Source organism: Polyodon spathula, chromosome 2 (genome assembly GCF_017654505.1).
Source record: "Polyodon spathula isolate WHYD16114869_AA chromosome 2, ASM1765450v1, whole genome shotgun sequence".
Classification (NCBI taxonomy): domain Eukaryota; kingdom Metazoa; phylum Chordata; class Actinopteri; order Acipenseriformes; family Polyodontidae; genus Polyodon; species Polyodon spathula.
In genome coordinates, this window is record NC_054535.1 from 33895274 (window position 1) to 33915491 (window position 20218).

The 20218-nt window shown below is 36.8% G+C and overlaps 1 protein-coding gene across 6 annotated transcripts in view; it reads left to right on the forward strand.

Moving 5' to 3' along the window:
* Positions 1-19916, forward strand: part of LOC121295509 (calcium/calmodulin-dependent protein kinase type II subunit delta) — a 132178-nt gene extending 112262 nt beyond the window's left edge. For 4 of the 6 annotated variants that reach the window (XM_041220229.1, XM_041220240.1, XM_041220211.1 and 1 more), the window contains 6 exons: positions 929-973; positions 3387-3435; positions 15746-15821; positions 16994-17088; positions 17503-17736; positions 18164-19916. In XM_041220229.1, coding sequence (XP_041076163.1) covers positions 929-973; positions 3387-3435; positions 15746-15821; positions 16994-17088; positions 17503-17735 — 498 coding nt within the window. In that variant the 3' untranslated portion in view covers position 17736; positions 18164-19916. The remainder of the gene's footprint in view (positions 1-928; positions 974-3386; positions 3436-15745; positions 15822-16993; positions 17089-17502; positions 17737-18163) is intronic. The other 2 variants (XM_041220249.1, XM_041220258.1) reach the window with 1 other exon arrangement.
* The last annotated feature ends 302 nt before the right edge of the window (positions 19917-20218 follow it).

A 20218-nucleotide genomic window follows, 5' to 3' on the forward strand; every position in this document is an offset into this window, starting at 1 on the left:
TCAGTTGCTGTTTGTTTTGTTATCTGTATAATTCCCCTTACATACTGTCTTGTACCATTATCTTAGCCTGTAGTCTGTAGCCATGCATCACAGTTTAGATTCCATCCACAGAAGCATTTCTGATTGCTGAAAAGCTTTATATGGGGCTGTGTTCTATTTTATTCATAGGCCAGCAAAACCAGATGTTCATATAGTTTTAAAAAAAAAATATATATATATATATATATATATATATATATATATATATATATATATATATATATATATATATATATATATATATATATATATTCAAACATGCATACATACATACATACATACATACATACATCAAAGTAGCTTGCCTGTAGCATACCTTACAACTTTAAGAAAGGTGTAGTCAGCTGTAAGACAGCTCATTGTACCCATTGGTGCAACATTATAATTGCAACAGTGTACAGTTCCAGGCACTGACATTTTCTCATGAACAATTTTATGTATTATTCCCTTAAGAACTTCTTTTGTGTTTCGGAGCGTAAGTGCAAACATACACTCAAATTAAGTTAAATACTGATAGTAAGAAATATTTGAGAACCTTTTGTTTCAGTAAAATAATTAGTAATGAGCCAGTGTGGCTCTAGTGGGTATGGAATACATTTAAAGCATTCAGCTTGTTTTAATTAAACTAAGCTACCCAAATATGTGCTTATCTTGAATAAGGTCTGACGCATGCTATTGTTGTAGGTAGTCGGACCTGTCCTGGTGCGGCAGGAGTCACTATAGGACCATCTCCCAGCATTGTTAAATGGCAGTAGTTTTGTTGTAGCCTCATCCTTTTTTTTTTTTTTTTTTTTTTTTTTAAGCTGATCTTGCTCTTTGCCATTTGTACAAGATGTAATGACCACAAGAGAATATTCTTTTTCTTCCTTTTTTATTGTCTGTTGCTCAGGAGCCTCAAACTACAGTAATCCACAACCCCGCTGATGGAAATAAGGTATTCAGAAAGGAAACAAACACGCCTTACCAACGGACTGTGTGTTTATTTAATCAGCAGCTATCGTATGTAGCACCTTGGTCAAGGATTATGGTTTGAGTTTGTCAAAGTGCTGTGTTTCACACTGTATGTACCAGCATTCAGAAGGTCTCTTGATTTTACTCTGTAAGCCGAGCAGGTTATTCTTCAGCACATTTGAAACTGGTGAAACATGTTACATTATGAAGCATGTTTTTTTTTTTGTTTTTTTTTTTGTATTTGGGTTTGCATGAATAATGTGGTTTTATTTGGTGCCTCTTCATTTTTGAAAAGTACAAGCAATACACTGGGCCAGAATTACTTGGCAATAACTTCCACATTTGCACTCGTCCCACGAGGAAAAACAAAATGCTAGTATTACAAAGCTTAAAAGCTTTTTTGTAATGCACTGCCAGTATATTAATTTAACGTTCTGCTACACACAGCTTAGTTGGTTCTTGCTGGTTTTATAACACTGCCAGTTTTCTGTTTCCATTGGAAAAAAAAAAAAAAAACTACTGCTAACTTTGAATTGGACTTAATGTGATCCAGTGTTCATTGCTGTGCTTTTCTCCCTTTGCACTGGTGTGTCTCCCGAAATTATAGTGAATTTCAAACAGAACAGTTTGAAATGCTCTCCCACTTCTTAAGAACTGTAAATAAAACTGCATTGAGACTTGGCATATTTCTAATGTAATTTTTATGTCATAACATGGGAAAATGCAGCTGTGTTCAATATTGTTTAAACAAAATTGGCTTTTTTTCTTTTTGTGTGCCTTATTGTTTATTTCTGTGACCTATGGGTCGGTAGTTATGGTTTCAGTCCATTTTAGCTGCTGAATCACCATGTAACCCTTGAGCAGTGGAGAATATATGTTAATTCATTGTGCTTCAACCAGTTTTTAAACTGGTTGTAATATGAAACCAGCTGGGAAAACAGTATAGAATTTGGGCAGTCTTGGAAAAAAGGATCCTTAGTTTCATTCAAGTTCAGTCTCCGGTGAACTGCCTATTTGTATTCCATTAACTGCCCTGTTAAAGAAGGAAGTGCCTGTCAGGTTTTTAACTTTTTTCCTACCATGACACACTAACAGTGGTTCTCGCTCCATTTTGTATTGGTGAGTTGTTTTGCTGTAGCCAGTTCTGGTCAAGACATATCGTAGTTCCCTTTTGTGGGTGCTGAAGGTCACATGATTCCTGAATTGGCAGTAACTTGCAGGCTATTGATTAGTCTCCAAAGTCAAGTTTACAACTTTCATTGGGTAGCTAGGGTTCTTATAAAGGTCAAGCATTTACAAGCGTTTCATTTTCGCTAAGAACAAATGAAATACTGTTGATCAATGGTAGTGCCAATGCTCTAAAAAGAAATAGCATATTAAGGCCTCATAGCCTTAAAATTGCATAAACTAAATTACCCAAAGTCTCCAAAATAGCAGTTTCTCTTTTTGAAAAAAAGGGCAAAACTTGCTTTAGGCATAATAAAAAGAGGCCAAATAAAGAGAAAATTACATTTTCTGGGTTACTGGCTATTCTTTACCTGCTTGCTTCAATATCGCTTAAAAGTTGTCTTTTTTATCCTTGTTATGTTGTTGTTTTTTGTTTTGTTTTTGTTTATTTTTGAGCGCTTTAGTTTAAGCACAGCATGTCAAATTCTCAGTAGATAAGACTGGGGACTTCCTCCTTCTGTTATGACATTTGCATGTGTATGTTGGTATTCAGTCTTTTTTCTGTCGTATGAAGTTATTTGAATTGCACTGTGCTTGCTTTAATCAAAAGGGCAACAGTGCACGCAGCCTGGCCTATACAGTACTACATTGTTTGGGATTGATGATGTCAAGACATTTTTAAGCGACTAATCTTCATTTACAAAGCAGTTGTTCTTGTCAGGTCAATTATATCTGTTAATATGTTTTCTCACCTCTTTAAATGTGACCTGGCAGATCTCCTGTGTTAAGATTAAGGCTCAAGCAGCACTAATTGAACTCCTTCTGTGTCTGTGGTACAAAAGAGGGTAACATACAGTAGCCAGTACAATTCCTTCACACAAAAGCTTTAATGTGGGGACAATTAGATTGTGAAGGCGGTGAATCCTGCTGCGTATTCCTTCATAGAGACTAATAAATAACAGCTTAAAGCTCGCAGTCATCATTAATTTAGCCTTCTGAGCACTTCACTTATCAGAAAGTACATATTGTTTACAGTTATAGCAATAGGGACAAAAGCTCTTTCCATTTTAATATTCACGGCATAAAAAAACGTGTTGGTTTCACACAAAAGAAAATTATGAATGCCCTCTTTTGCGTACATAAAGTATAGGTAGTCTCCCTTTAAAAAACGAATACTTCTGTTGTATTGACTTATTTACGTGTTTTGTAAATGTGTTTGTTTCTCTTAGGAGTCCACAGAGAGCGCGAACACCACCATTGAAGATGAGGATGTGAAAGGTATGAGTGAACCATGATAGTCTTTTATAATATATGACCTGGGGAAGTTGGGATTCAAGTCAGTGTTATTTTGTTTGTTTTGCTTATTGTGAAGTGAGTAAGCATTCCACAAGTTCAGAGAGAAGGCAGTGAGGATTTGAATTGGTTTTACTCTTGGTTTACTGCTGCTTGTAATCATTTTATTTTGTTTTTGTTAATGCAGGACTTCATTCATTTATTCATGTTCCCATTTGTCATATTGCATTTTATGATTCGTTCAGATGCCAACTTTTATTTAACCCTCTTACACTTCAGCTGCTCGTAGCTTTTTCTAAAAAGTGCCTCTGCTTCCAGTACTGTAGTTCCTGATAAACTCTACTGCTCTTTGCTTGCTGCATGCAAATTTTTTTTTTTCTTCTGCTTGCCATATAACACCGTGTAACAATTTATTTTTTTTTTTTTTTTTTGGTTCCTGGGTAGTAAGTGTTATTTCCTAATTGCTTATGCCTCAAAAGTATAAAAAATGGCTATTCCCCACAAACTTTGCTTTTGTGACCAGGACAGTGATATTTTGAAATTTACCTATTTTCCAGAGCATTCCAGATAGATTCAGTGCTGAGTAAACTTGGAGTAACTTCTAGAACTTTCTAGAACTTTCCAGTAATATAAGTAGTAGTATAAATACAGGGGCTTTAAGCCCACCAGTTCAGTTTACTTCCAGCTGCCTAAGTGGATACATATCTGCATTTTTCTGAGATGGCATCAAGAGGCTGCAAGCATCCAGCAAACGCATTTTGCTATGTCTGTGGCCAATTTATCAAGACAAGAGCGAAAAAGTACTCTGTGGAAGCATCTGCTAAGATGTGTGAGGCCTACAAGGCATATTTCGGCATGCCTGTCAGGGATCAAGACAAACCCTGGGCACCTCATTTCACCTGCGAGCACTGCAAAAAAACTCTAGAAGGTAAGATGGACAATTGTTGCTCGGAATTTTATGTTATAAAATTTGTTAAAATTTTCAAAATTGTAAAAGTTTTTAATTTTAAAATGTTTTACAATTTTCAATGGTATTGAAAAAATATATCATATATGAAAAATGTTGCAAGAATCTCTTACACATTAGTCATGGGTGAAATAAATGTATTTTTGTAGGATGGTACAGAGGGGAAAAGAGAGCCATGAAGTTCGCTATCCCAAGAATTTGGCGGGAACCCACTGACCACTCAAGCAACTGCTACTTCTGCATGGTGGACCCTTCCAAACGTCGGACTGGCAAGAATGAACCTGCTGTCACGTATCCGGACCTTCCGTCATCCATCGCCCCGGTGCCACACTGCCATGAGCTCCTCGTACCCACTCCTCAGGAGAGAGAGCAGCCGTCTTTAGAAGAGAGCAGCAAGTCAGAGAGCGAGGAAGACATAGATCCAGATGACAATTTCAGAGGTGGAGCTGAGGAGAGAAACCCATACTACCCCAACCAAAAAGACCTCAACGACTTGATTAGAGATCTTGGTCCACCAAGTCCAATGCCGAGCTTTTGACGTCTAGGCTCAAGCAGTGGAACTTGTTGGATGAAAGTGTGCAAGTCGCAGATCAGAGGAAGCGTCACCAACCTTTTTCCAGCTTCTTCACCCGTCAACATGGGCTCTGCTTCTGCCACAGTGTGACCAGTCTGTTCAAGGCAATCAGAATCGCCTGTAACCAGAATGAGTGGCGCCTCTTCATTGACAGCTCATCCAGGAGCCTCAAAGCCGTGCTGCTCCATAATGGTAACAAGTACCCGTCTCTTCCCCTGGCTCACTCGGTGCACCTCAAAGAGGATTACAACAGCATCAAGACCTTGCTGGACGCCTTGAAGTATGATGAGTACGGCTGGGAGGTCATAGGAGACTTCAAATTGGTGGCATTCCTGATGGGTCTCCAAGGCGGTTTTACCAAGTTTCCCTGCTATCCTTGCCTTTGGGACAGCAGGGATACCAAGGCGCACTACCACAGGCGGGACTGGCCACAGCGGACCGAATTCTCTGTGGGGAGGAACAATGTCAAGTGGGAGCCACTGGTGGACCCCCGGAAGGTGCTGATGCCACCACTGCACATCAAATTGGGCCTTATGAAACAATTTGTCAGAGCTGTAGATAAGGAGTCGGCAGCCTTCAAGTACCTTCAAGACTTCTTCCCTAAGCTGTCTGAGGCAAAGGTCAAAGCCGGTGTCTTCGTCGGACCACAGATAAAGAAGATCCTGGAGTGCAATGAATTCCCCAAGAAGCTCACTAGTAAGGAGAAAGTGGCTTGGAACAGCTTTGTCGCAGTGGTTCTGGGCTTCCTGGGCAATCACAAGGCCGAAAACTATGTGGAGCTGGTTGAGACTCTGGTGAAGAACTACGGCACAGTGGGCTGTAGGATGTCCCTCAAAGTCCATATCCTTGATGCTTATCTTGATAAATTCAAGGAGAACATGGGAGCGTACTTGGAGGAGCAAGGCGAGCACTTCCACCAGGATATACTGGACTTTGAACGCCGCTACCAAGGACAGTATAATGAGAACATGATGGGAGACTACATTTGGGGGCTGATTCATGAAAGTGATTTACAGTATAATTGTAAATCTTGAAAAACTACTCACTTCTAAATATTTTGTCTTCATTTTTGTATTACTTTAGTATAAATACTTGTTAATTTGGATTCATATGTTGTTTTTTTCTGACTTTATGTGAGCAAAAAGACCGTTTTCTCATTGGAAATAGGTACATTTCAAAATATCACTGTCCTGGTCACAAAAGCAAAGTTTGTGGGGAATAATAGCCATTTTCTATATTTTTGAGGCATAAGCAATTAGGAAATAACACTTACTACCCAGGAACAAAAATGGTGTTACATAGTGTAATCTATTTTATTCAGTGGTTTCATTATGCATGATTTAATTCATCATTTCTAAATATCAGCTTTAGAAACTGGGCAAGGGCATAGTTTTTAAATAAATGTTGAAGTACTGTGTCTGGCCTGGTATATTTTGTACAGATCATGGAAGTCAGAGCTGATATTGCTCAACCCAACTTATAAGCATCTGGGAATCTCTTGAGATCTTAGATTCACTTTTGGAAGACTGTCACATACTGGAGCAAGGAGCATTTTTTAACAGTGACAGTTCATGTTTCATTTCCTAGGATGTGCTTAACCTGATTAGTCTAGGTATGCAAATTTTGATCAACATGACATGCGGCATGAGTTATTTTTTATGTTAATAAAGGTGTTGGAGATGGCTCTTCTGTGCAGAATACTGCAACGCAAAGGTGTGCATACATACTTCTAAACATATGCTGTATAGTGATGCAGCATTTCATTTCACCAATATGTGGTGAAATAACTATACCAGAGCAATAGCGAGTGCTAGTGCAGTAGAGTAAAGAAAAGGTTTTTGGCAAATATCATAAGACTTACTGCATTCCAGTGTCTTGAGCCTGTTAAATCAAATTGGGCTTATTTTGCATTCACAGTGCTGTTTTGTCAAAAACAGTACTTTTAAAGTCTGAGGTAATCAATAAAAAATACCCTTACTTGGGAGAATAAACAGTGTTTATCACCATAGCAACCATTCTGTATTTTAGTGGTTAAGTCCTATGTTTATTTTTAGACAAACATAACAAGATATTTGTATTCAGCAGGTAGGCATCTATCAGTTTCTTGTTAAAGAATTTATCTCCGTACACTTGAAGGTTGTGTTTCACTTTGTGTTATAACAGAGATAACTGTCTGTATTGCAAAGCTAAGCAGTCTATTTTATTATACTTGTAAAAGCCAAAACACAATGAGAAAGGAGTGCCATTATATTTTGTCTATGGGTTTTTATGCCACCATTCAGTTTGCTATTCTTGTGTTGTTTGTATATACTGTACCATACTTGTTTGGTAATAAACTGTTGAAGGCATGGATGTGTAACTGCAGAATGCACTGTTTGCTTGGTGACACTGGTGCCTCTGCCTCTGTAAATCCATCAGTTAGCTTCACAGGAAAAATGCGTTCGATGGTGGTTCCTCAGGGAATTATTTTCACCAGTGCTGATAGTAACACCCAGTGTCTCATATAGGCAGACAGATTAGTCTTTAGGGATATTTTTTTCACTCTGCATTCCCACATATGAACACACTGGAATTAACGGACATCGCAAATGCTTCACAGGAACAGGGAATCTCTTGTATCAGAAATGATGTGTTTTTTTTGTTGTTTTTGTTTTGTTTGTTTGGTTTATTTCTTTATATTGGTAATGGATATTATTTTAATATAAAATGAGTGTCTCAAGCCAACAGCACAGTTTTTATAAAACATTTTCTGTACTAAGGGATCCAGTACTTTTGACTTACTGAATATATATATATATATATATATATATATATATATATATATATATATATATATATTATATATATTATAGAAACATCAATGGTGAAACAAATGCATTAAATGCACGTTGGTAGACCAGTGTAGGAACAGGGCCGGCTCAAGGTTAAGTAGTGCCCCAGGCAGCTTTTGAGATGGTGAGATTAAAAACTAAAGAATTACTGTGTTGGGTATTGTATGGCGAAACACCATTAGTTACCAGTGCATCTTGCTGAATAACTTTAAACTAAAATGTAATTCATGTTTAACAGCGTCATATTATCATTCATAATTGTAATGTCATTTCTGTACACTCAGACACATTTTAATCCCACCCCGATCCTAGCAAACCGTTTAGAATTTTGAAAACATTAATCTACACCACTGTTTCTCAACGGGGGTGATACAGCCTCCCTAAGACTATTAAAATATATGATTACGTACCCAAGGTTCCCCTATCACTACACACATCCCCTTGGGTACGTAACCATATATTTTAATAGTCGGTCTATTTCAGGCTGGATGGCTTCCTCAGCCATGCTTGCCTGATTTTGGTCGCTCACTCCAACTACTGGCATTCCTGCCTGGTCTATGTTTACATCGGCCTTCTCCGCCGGTGTCTCTGTATATTCTCAGTCACGGCCACCTGAATGCACTGCCAAGCGCAGTACTTATGGGCTGAGCAATCCCTTCTTCCCCACCTCTCCGTGTCATCGCCATGACTGACAGGCAGTTCTTATGAGGCTGCTGCCCTGTAGTACCACGCATGCGCCAGACAGTCAGCAGAGATCTCCCCTGTTACGCTGGGGTTTAATTATTTTTTCGTTTTATGAATTATTTCTCCGTAATTTTTGGAACTACTGGAATTAAATGTAATTAATAATTAATGTTAATTACATTGCATTGTTAATTGGCAATAATTCTTAATTTTTGTTATTTTCTGTGGCAAGGGGTTAGTGATTAAGCTCAGCTGATCATTAGGGGGCGTTGTTACTAAAAAGGTTGAGAAACAGTGATCCACACAAATGGCAATGCTATGCTGTCATTCAAATGTCCAGCCAGGCACAAAAGAACAACTATTATCAAGTGGCAATCACACTCTACACAATGCTTTACTATGAAACACTAGTGAAAGCACACCACCAGTAATAATTACGAACTCTTGGCTTTGCAAAAAAAAAAAAAAAAAATTAATAAATTCTGTAAAATAAAATAATTACAGCTAAACTCCCGTGGTAACCGGTCACCCCCTTCTTTTATTTTTCATCCACACAGCTCTGTATGGTTCTTAATAATTTTGTAGTTGGGTTACAGTATTGGGGTTTTTTGGGGTTTTTTGTGCCCCATTGTTTGCTGCCATAGACAGCCACCTATGTTGCTTACCGCTGATGCCGGGCCTGAGTGGGAACAAATAATGAAGCGTCCCTATTTCCCAGTTAAAGCAACATGTTTGAGACAACCTCATTGAACTTAGAGAAAGGAAGTCTCCATCGGCACCCGAACAGACAAGCTTACATTTATTTTATTTCTGTTTCACTTTTCTTTTCTCTCAGTATGCAGCAATGTTTGACAAACTATTGCTGTTCATAAGTCTTTGCTTTTATTTTTTAACTCATTCATTTTTTATTTTCTGGCCTCTTTCTTTCTCTTCCCACACATACACACCCCCTCCTCCTCCTCCTCCTCCTCCTCCTTACAGCTTTGACCATGGAGTATAAGAGAGAGCGGTTAAGTTGTATTCACTCATCTTTCTCTTCTTCTACCACTTCATCCTGCTGGTCTCCATCCTCGCTCAGTCCCAGTGGTCGCACCTGCTGCCACTGCCTCCTGAAGGTGCTGGTCATGTTGTACTTCTTCACCTTTGTCTGTTCATTTGTTGTGTTTCTTTCCATCAATTCAGCTGCCAAGTGCACGGAAAATATAATCTCAGAGAGCCTGTCGCATGAGTCTGAGCCAACCCAGTTGGCAAAATCCTCAGTTGAGTGTAAGTGCAAGGAGAGAGCCTCCCGTTCGGGTATCCGCGTTTAGTGATGCTGGTGCCTTGTCGTAATGAGGCCCTACACATATGTATGGTTGACTGATGTTTCTCTGGCTTCAGTTGCCAACCATGCTGTTACAGTAGCAGCCGGGAATATTGCATTGTCGTGTCTTTTAGCCGGTCTTAACAAGCTTGACCTGTAAATGTGTGTCTAAGGTGCCTTGAATAAACAATAGGAAGAAATAATTTCAATTTAAAAAATATTTGTTTAAAAAACAGTTAATTGATAAATTTGTTTTGGTAATAGACAACCATGTTGTTTTAAGTATGCCCAACCAATTGCTTCAGTGAGTCTTGGTAAGTGCTTCCATGACCTTAGTCCTTGTCTCTGTCTGTCTTGGCTTTTAGTGTAGTTGGTAATATATTTTGGGCTTTGTAACCTTAATGCCTATTTCATATGCAAAGCACCTCATGCAGCAATATTGTCTCATTTGGTATTTTTATTATTGTATGCTTAGATTTGCTGGAAAATGTAAGGCGATGCAGTGTACAGCATGCATATGAATATTACCTTCTGGTGTGTGCATTAAGGGTTTGCGTTAAACAATATCAAAATTCTCCACTTTGGTGACACTTTATATTGTTTGGGAACTAACTAAAATTACTTATCATGTTAATTTATCTGTTTCTGTAATGTTCAAGTTAATAAGGCTTAGTTTAGAGGGTACAGTAACTAAACCAAAAATCACAACGTTTCTTGCTGCTACTTTAGAACAACCATGACCTCCATTTCCATTAAATTATTTTGCATTAAGGCATTCTGCAGCATGCCGTGTGTGTGGAATATCTGAAGTATTTCTCATGGTATGTGTTGCTTTCTTGCTAATGATTTCCATCTAATATTCATAATCAGATTAAGAGTTAGAGCAGACTGCATGAAATTAATTCAGATTGGACCAAATCAATTTAATGGATAATCATGTTTAACATATTCTGTATAATTTCTTAAATTATCATTTTCCACATAATACGTTGGGGGCTTGCAGTGTGATGTTGATGAAAAAAATTAAACGTGCACAGCATAGTGTGCCAAAGAATATACTATCAGTGTAATTCATCTACTGACTACAAAGTGTGCTTAAAATAAGAAATACATGTGATGTACAAAAGATTTACACATGAAGAATGTAGGACTGAATCGTTATTTTACTATGTTACGTACCTGTAAGGACTTTTATTACATTACTGTTTATTACAAGTTATCAAGAGTATCGGAATCTGGGAATATATGCAGTTGTATGTCTGTCTGCAGTAGTCAATGCAAAATATCTTGCTATGGCTGAAAAATTAATCGCCCCCCCTCTTCAAATATATTTCAGAGATTTTAATGAAAAAGAAAGTAGGCGCAGTGGTACTGTACACCGATGGTCTATCATATAATGCTGCTTAAAAAAGAAACAAGTGAACTGGTTGAAACAAATCCTAGACCTTTGGACTAGGGTTGGTGGCCCTTCAGGAAGCAAGGCAAAGAACTGGGGGTTATTGATTATTTGAATAGATATGAACAGGGGATTATTGATCATTTGAATAGATATGAACAGGGGATTGTTGATCATTTGAATAGATATGAACTGGGGATTATTGATCATTTGAATAGATATGAACTGGGGATTGTTGATCATTTGAATAGATATGAACTGGGGATTATTGATCATTTGAATAGGTATGAACTGGGGATTATTGATCATTTGAATAGATATGAACTGGGGATTATTGATCATTTGAATAGATATGAACATGGGGATTTTGATCATTTGAATAGATTATAGTCTCTGTTTACTTTAGAAGTTATGGGTGTAATGCACAACAGAGACTGACTAGACATAAATCTGAATACAAAGTATTCTTTATCAGGATATCTGTTAAAGAGATGGGCATCACCAGAACACGAAACCCATTTCAACTGGTGCATGGTCCAGGACTCTTCTGCTACAGTGTGGCTTAATGATAGACCAGGTTTAACACAGAGCTATACAGTTTTTGCAAACCTCCTCCAACTGTACCTTAGGCAAAAAAAATAAATACAAAATCTGTCATCCTGACTAGAGTTCACCTCAGATATAAAGCCTTTCAGACATAGGCAGTAGTCACAACAAAACATTTTCCAAAGTGGTTGGTATTGTTTGCTGCCAAGTAGAGGGTACTGTCTATTTTAGTGTCAATTTTGTCATAACATAGCTGCCATATCCAGATAATAAAGGCCTAACATATCATACTTGCTGCACAATTGTATTATACGAGTCTATAGATCAAGTTCAATTGCGTGTATAATACAAGAAGAATGAAGTCTTTTCTGACATTATTTTATTTTATTTTTATTTATTTTTTTTGTACCTCTGACCTAATATGGCTACCAGGTAGAAATAATATGACTTTTGGTTTTAGTTGTATAGAATGCTGTATTGTTGTACTTACGGATGGTTATTAGAAATAAAATGCCTGCTTTTGTTATATATTGTATGTTGCTGTTATGCGTTGTTGCATGCTGTAGTAAGAACATTAGTCTTGATAATGGTGTTATGGCCTCATATAAATTACAGTAGCCTACAGGCTGTCAACAGTAGTATTGTTTCAAGCAAAAGAACCACAAGTACTACACAAGTCTGCCTCTTTCAACTCTCTATTTGATATAAAATATACCCTTCGGTGATGCTCCAGTGCTGTCGAACATTTCATTACTGAAGTAATTTAATAACAGGCAAAACTGTTCACGTGGTGTATGGTTCCAAGTACTGTGTTTGTACAGATTTGATTATGTTGTATTTGGGAACTACTGTAATTGTATTTTTTCTGAATTCTCACTAAATAAAAGTGAGTTTTACAGCTTTCTTATGGATCAAGGTCTTTTTACAACAAGCCTGTCGCGTCAAAGCGTCAGCGTTCGGCATATTTTGACGCCATCAAGTTGCTTTCACACCAAAGTAGTCAATCATTCTGAAAATCTGTCACTGAACACAACATTTCCTTAAAGTATAGAATTACATTTTTATGTATTCTTTCAGCACAGAGTATTGTAATAGCATATATTTCATGATAACTAATTAATAACGTTCCATGTACTTTGCAGAAATAATAAAAATGGGAATATGTTATAAATATTTAGTATACATTATACATTTAATTAGTCTATTTGAGTGGTGTTATCTTTCTCTGCTCTACTTTCTCTCTGCTATTGAAAGTTAAGGGCCTTCCTATTTGACACCCAGCCATGCACTCACAGCAATGACTATATCATTATTTAACAAATTGTTTCAGTACTTCCTACATGCTGCTGATCGGTGAAACGTACAGTATGTTACTGTATTTGAATATAACCCCAGGTTGTGATCTTCATAGACATACGGCGCTTGGACATTTATTTTAGAAACCAAAAAAGTAGGGTTGCAACCTTTATAAAAGAATGTGTAATTAATACAACAGTTTTTGCACAATGCAGGGTATCTCCTATGGCCCCTTATTCCCCTGGTCCCACCCCAAGTAATCTTTTCCTAAATGAAAAATTGCTCAACAAAATACTTAGGTGTGATGAAAGACAAAATACTTAAGTCTTTCCGAAGCCCGTTTTTTGGACACTGTGGATGACTGGCTGTGTGGTGACCTTTCTAGTCTCTGGTTTGTTTTTTTTTTTGTTTTTTTAAAGGGCAGTCCTGTAGCCTATTCAGAAACAACTATTCACAATCTAAATGTCTTTCATTCTTATTATTGAGGAAATACTATATACGCTTTCATTTTGGACCCAGTCATAAAAATAATTATTTGACGGACACTCACAGAGAAATAGGAACATAGTCTATTTCAACTGCCATCTGTTTTTTACGAGATTTGGCTGCTGTGAAAGCCTCCAGAAGATGTATAGTATTCCACAAAACAAAAAAAGAATGTTATGCTGGATGCTGATACTTTGGCATGACGCGCTTGGTGTGAAAGGACCTTGAATCGATTGACAGATTAAACTATTTTAGAATGTTAAGGGTAAAATCTGTGTAGGGCATATTCGAGTCATACGTTATCTAGGCCTTCGTTATACAGTCTATCCAAAGAACAGGGTCAAAACAAAAAAGGTTCAGATTGGAGATTGTGATCTCCACTGACAGGCATTAGTGCTGTGTAGACAATGGTGGTGTTGAAACTGCTATACAATCTTCCACACACCTTTCCTCAAGTAAAATCTGGCTTAAACCAGCTGAATCCAGCTCCAGGTTATGTGAAACTAATAAGCTGTAGGCGGTTAATTGATGTAAATTATCGCTGGATTGAGGTTAATAATGGAAAATAAAAGATTTAACTAATCAGAATATGGGTCGTTTCACATCTGTTTCATCCCACATCCCCCCGTATCAATGGAATCCAATCTTTGGTTGAGATGTAAAAATGAGTGCCTATTGTAAGTGACTGTGCAGCAGCAGTTGTATGCAAAGTTCACCCCCAAGTCTCTGTAAGTCACTTGGGATAAAAGCGTCTGCTAAATGACTAAATCATAATAATAACAACAGTGGATGTGCTGCTACCTTCACCTAGTTGTGTGTAGATGTGTAAAGGACACATGCAGAATTTGAGGTTTGTTACATTTAATTCAACAGGTAAGTCCAATACATTTCCTACATGCAAAACAACACACTGTACTTTTTTTTTTTTTTTTTTTTTTGTCGTCAAGGATTTTTAGGGAAGGAGTCAAAACACAGAAAGAAAAAGCATCAGGACAGCAGAATTCTGCAGGCTGTGCCCTCTGAATAACACTCTTAATATTCCTATGCAAGCAGCCCTCTGTGAGAGGTGCTCACATTTGAATGAATGCATCAAGAGATTTGCATTGAGACAATTAGCCAGCCCAGATTATATTCCTTCCTGACATTGACCCTTCACAGTGGTTGGCGTGCGCTTACAAATCTCTTATTTTATCACAAGCAGTCAGTCAGAAAAGGGTGTTCAGCTTTTCTAGCATTGCTGTTCTGTCTGGATAAAAACAGGAGGACTTACTGCTGTTTTCTTAACATCTGCTGGTGACTGAAAATGGGTTTGGATTGCTGAGGGGGGATAAAATGCCAAAGAGATGGCCTCAGATACAGGTGAAGTGTTCATGTTCTAACAACCCTTGGTTTGTTGACAGCTAAATAAAGTGTTCTGTGTATGTGGAAAGAACACTGTAACTTATTCAGTGAAGAAATATTTGTAGTTACCAACATTTAATGGAACTCTCTTTACAGAAATACTACCCTAAGATAACCAATTAAATATTTGAGTGTATTGTACTAAATAATAAGTATAAATCGACATATACATATTGGTATGTTTGAGTGGAGTTATCTTTTCTAAACGTGTATGCTGCTTTTCTAGTGTTGAGTTAATATTCTGATGAGTTAATGTGACGTGTTTGTGTGTGTGTATGTGTGTGTATATATATATATATATATATATATATATATATATATATATATATATATAGATATATAGATAGATAGATATAGATAGATATAGATAGATGTACACACACAGTAAGGGTGGCAGGTCATTAAGCAAAATGTCCTTCTTCAATAGAAGGGTAATATTGCATGGTTTCTAAGTTGTGTTATCTTTTAAAGCTTTGTTGCAACAGAAACTAAAGCTACAGTAAAGATCCTGTAGATGTGGTAGCTAGATATGAATACATTGACATTTAAAGGACTTTGATGAATTCTGGCATGCACTACAGTACCCTTTCCTTCCTACAAATGGAGCTACTTTAGGCAGACATGACATTAAGTAAGTAATTTGATTAATAGGATGGTCAAGGAGGTCATTAACCAGTTTACAATATAAACTACTTCAGCGCAGTTCTTCAGGTTTGTATTTTTGGTATCTGTTTTATATCAGTAAATGGAAAACAGCCATCCTTACCATAACTGTTGTCTTATGTGATCTGATTTACTCTTTGTGTTCCAGCTCGCAAACAAGAGATTATTAAAGTTACAGAGCAGCTGATTGAAGCAATCAACAGTGGAGATTTTGAAGCCTACACGTGAGTAATCATGTTTGCTCTTGTGACCTTATCAGGAGTGCTTTTGTGATTGCTCCGACTCAGATGCATGAATCTGATGACAAAACGAGACAGATTTCTGCTCTTTTTGATATTGTCCACCTCAGTGTTGTCTGTAGAGTATCTATAACAAAGCAGTGGCATATGAATTGTATTCTTTATATGAGAAAGTCAAGACGGTAGCAATTTCTCCTGTAAATATGTTGTGATTGAAGGGATGGAAATACAACTCCTATTGTATAGCAGTTTGATGGTTTTACTAGGAGCTTAATAAGACACCTGTGAGATTGTTACCTATACACTGGGGCTAATCAGTGACATAATAAAACCCAAATTGGGTGAAACTGTTATGCAGCAGGAGTCTTATTTTCCATCCCACTGATAGACCTACTATATATATATATATATATATATATATATATATATATATATATATATATATATATATATATATATATATATATATATATATATATATATGTCATATATGTCACTCAATTACAATGTTTGATTGGTTAATTTATGTGCATTAGTTGATTAAGCTGAAGGCACCGGTTCCTCTATTTGAGGAATTGGTGCCTTCATCATGCCCTCTGAAAGCCAGTTCTTGCTTGCCAAGGCAAACAAAAGACTCAGTCAAGCATTTAAAATAACCTGCTTTTTTCTTACTTGCTCAGTGTGATGTATCCCTACGCTTCTCCTCATCCACTTGAAGATCATGTTTTTCTGATGACTTCATTGAACATTCTAGATTACTGTAGCCAATGCTGTTACATATTGCAATTTCTGTACTTAAAAAAAGACAGTTCCAGCATTATTTTTTAATTGACAGCTACCGGGAAGCCACGGATACCTTTCATAATTTGAATTCTGCTTGTTTATGATTAGACTTCCGCAGAGAAAATTCTGCTCTTCTATTGGTTGATATATTCTATATATATAAAATGCATACATACATACATATAATCTTTTGTTAAAGAACCATCTGTATTGAAAGGCCCCTGTTTACAGTGGCCACTGAAATTAATCAATACAAGTATATCCTCCATTTTAAATAACCTCAATATAAATATCACCTGTCTGTAAAGCCTAAACAGGTGCTCCTCCAGTTATTCCACATGATGATACACCTTTTTGTCTGTTTCATTATGCAGGAAGATTTGTGACCCAGGTTTGACAGCGTTTGAGCCCGAAGCCTTAGGCAACCTGGTTGAAGGCACTGACTTCCACAGGTTCTACTTTGAAAATGGTAAGTTAAACTCGTCTCCTTGAACAGTTCAAGGATTACCACAGATTGTACCTAATTTTGTTCAGGGGGAAAATCCTTCAGCATTAAATCTTCTTGTGTCTCATTACGTCCACAATAGGGTCAGGTGGGTTTAAATTGCTGAACTTCACCAGAGTTCATTATCACATTTGTAATGCAACATATTTTTAAGGACCATTGGGGTGCTAGGGACTTGACATGAACAGTAGAAACCAGTTTGAAGCCTGCCTTGGGCTACTTCAATGTTTTTTGTTTGTCTTGAATAAATACATTACTCAAAGGTGAGTGATTTATTCTGGTATCTTTCCTAAAAATAAAACTAAAGGGCCCTGCTAACCCAAGGGGGCATAACATGCAAGAACATTATACACAACTAATCCGACTTTTCTCTTCTAGCTCTGTCCAAGAGCAACAAACCAATCCACACCATCATCCTGAACCCCCACGTGCACCTGATCGGGGAGGACGCAGCCTGCATAGCCTACATCCGCCTGACCCAGTACATGGACGGGAGCAGCATGCCAAAGACCATGCAGTCTGAGGAGACTCGCGTGTGGCACCGTCGTGACGGCAAGTGGCAGAACATTCACTTCCACCGCTCTGGCTCTCCGACTGTGCCCATGAAATAAGGTGAAGACTTCAAACAAATCTGCAGTTTTGATTTTGAAAAGTAGTCCCAAGAAATAATAATGGTACAATGTTTTTTGAGCAGTTTGTGTCATTTTGTCATATAGTTGTAGTGAGTAGAACCTCACAGATACAAAAGCATTAGAAAATATCCAGGAGTGCTGTGTTTAACTAGTAAAGTTCCCAGTGTCTGATAGTTAAATCTTTTTAAGGAGTCAGCAGAACTGTTTCTGATTGAATGTTGTGTATAGTGGTCCGGTCAAGGGTTAGGGTTGCAAACTTTAATGTTCTAGTCTATGTACAGCAATAGACGATGATAGTAGAGTTGGGCATTTATACTATAGTGAAAAAGATTTGAACCACAAATGTTCTCTATTATTATTATTATTATTATTATTATTATTATTATTATTATTATGTTTTGTTTCAGATAATGTTTAATGGTGCCTCTGCTGCTGCAGTCACAGAACACAAGCGCTCAGAAGGCTCTCCTTATCAGGCTGTCCGGTCTCTCCCCATGCATGAACCTCAGATGGATGTCCCATCAAATACATTCATGGTGTATCATCTGTTTATTCCATCTCTACTTATTGTTTACACTTCATTGGAGGGAATGTTACATGCAAAATGAAGACAATAAAGCAAAAAAAAAGTTTCTAAAAGATTTCATTATGTACGCCAAGTTTTGTGATGCTCAATGTAGTCATTATAAGGACATTTGTTAAAGAAATGTATTCTGCATTTTTTTTTTTTTTTTTTTGTATAAATGTTTGTTTTTAAAAAAAGCTTTGTATATCTTCTAGGATGACCTACAGAAATATAGGTTTACTGACAACTCTTGACTGTTTACTTTTGAAATCTTTTTGACCACATCATTCCCTTCATTATACAGGTCAGTACAGACTGGAGAAATAAGTCAAGGACCTGCTACATCAGCAGTTAGTGCAGTAAAACCATTTTTGATCATACATGTACGGTAACTTTATTAATCGTTAACAATTAGTAGATCAGACAATGTTGATGTACTTATAAAAGTGAGATTTGATAACTAGTTCCATATCCTCTTTCATGTTGGTGTCATTTTTGACACATTTCAGGTTGATTATATGTGTTTTCCTTTTTTTTTTTTTTTTTTTTTTTTTTTTTTTTTTGTTTGTGTGCAGTACATTTGATTTTTGTAACCGAGCTTGCTTTTGTATGGTGGTGATGTACAGATTTCGTGATTGAAGTAAAATGCTACAGTTGCTTTCCCTGGGAATATTAGGGCTTTAGAACCATTTTGTGGATTCAGTTTATCTGCTTTATTGGGGTAGCTATTTATAGTTTATCTGGACAATATATTGGGGGAAAATAATAATAATTATTTTCACAACATAGAGTGTTAAATAACTGAAACGCCATTGGGTGGATGCAGGGAATGCTTTTTGAATTCATAACATGATATTTTCTTTTTGTATCATTAGTGAACTGGACTGTTTTGCTACATTTTGTGTAATTGTGAAGTAACCTGCCAATATCAAGTTGCTTTTTTATTTCTCCAAGGAATATGTTTTTTTTGTTTTTGTTTTGTTTTTTCTTACTGGTGGGGCTAAACTATGTACAGCAGTGCTGTGTAGTGCATCAGATCTCAATCAAGATCTGAACAATCTGTATGTAGTTCAGTCCTGGTAAGAATCTATACTTTGTATTATTTCAACTTGGGTGTTGCTAAGTCAACTTAAAACAATATTATTAACAATTAATTGGTGTTATTAATAGTGGCATAGATGTCCAAACTATTAGTTATCACTTAGTTTTGAGATATGTATGTTTTAGTTTTTGGTACATAAGTGTATTGAGCCATGTTATCCTGCCAATAAAATCTGTGGAAAAAAAGTAAATTATTTTCTGTGATCGCTATTGTGGCATCATTGTGTTAAAAAAATGAAATTTGTGGCATTTGGCTTTTTAATATCGCATGTGATGTTAAAGTATTTCAATAGACCAAGTTTGTCTTCCACATGGATTTGTGAGGAAAACGTCAGTAGTTCTCTTTCTTCACTACAGTTGAAATGATACCTTTATTTGTCTGTCCTTTTTAGAACGCTGCAGTTAATACCATGGGATACAGTGTACATATTTCTTGCCGTAATGGTAAAGGACTGATTCATATATTTAAGTAATAATAAAGAATTGTGATTTCTGCTGACATGTTTGCTTGATTTATTTTGTTTACTTCTGCATCTGTCAGTTTGCAGTGCTCTTTTTGTATTGTGTATTTCCATTTGTCTGTTAACAGATTTAGCAAACTGTCTATAGTCAATGTCACTAACTTCACAGGCCCTATAATTCATATTGACCCTTTTAAAGTGGTTGTAGCGAACACAATAATTCTAGTAATTGTACCTGTCATTCACTTTTATTCACTATATAGGTATCACATGGTTTTGAAAGAAACACGTGATAGGAAACGTGTATTTACATTTTAAAACACTAGATTCATGAA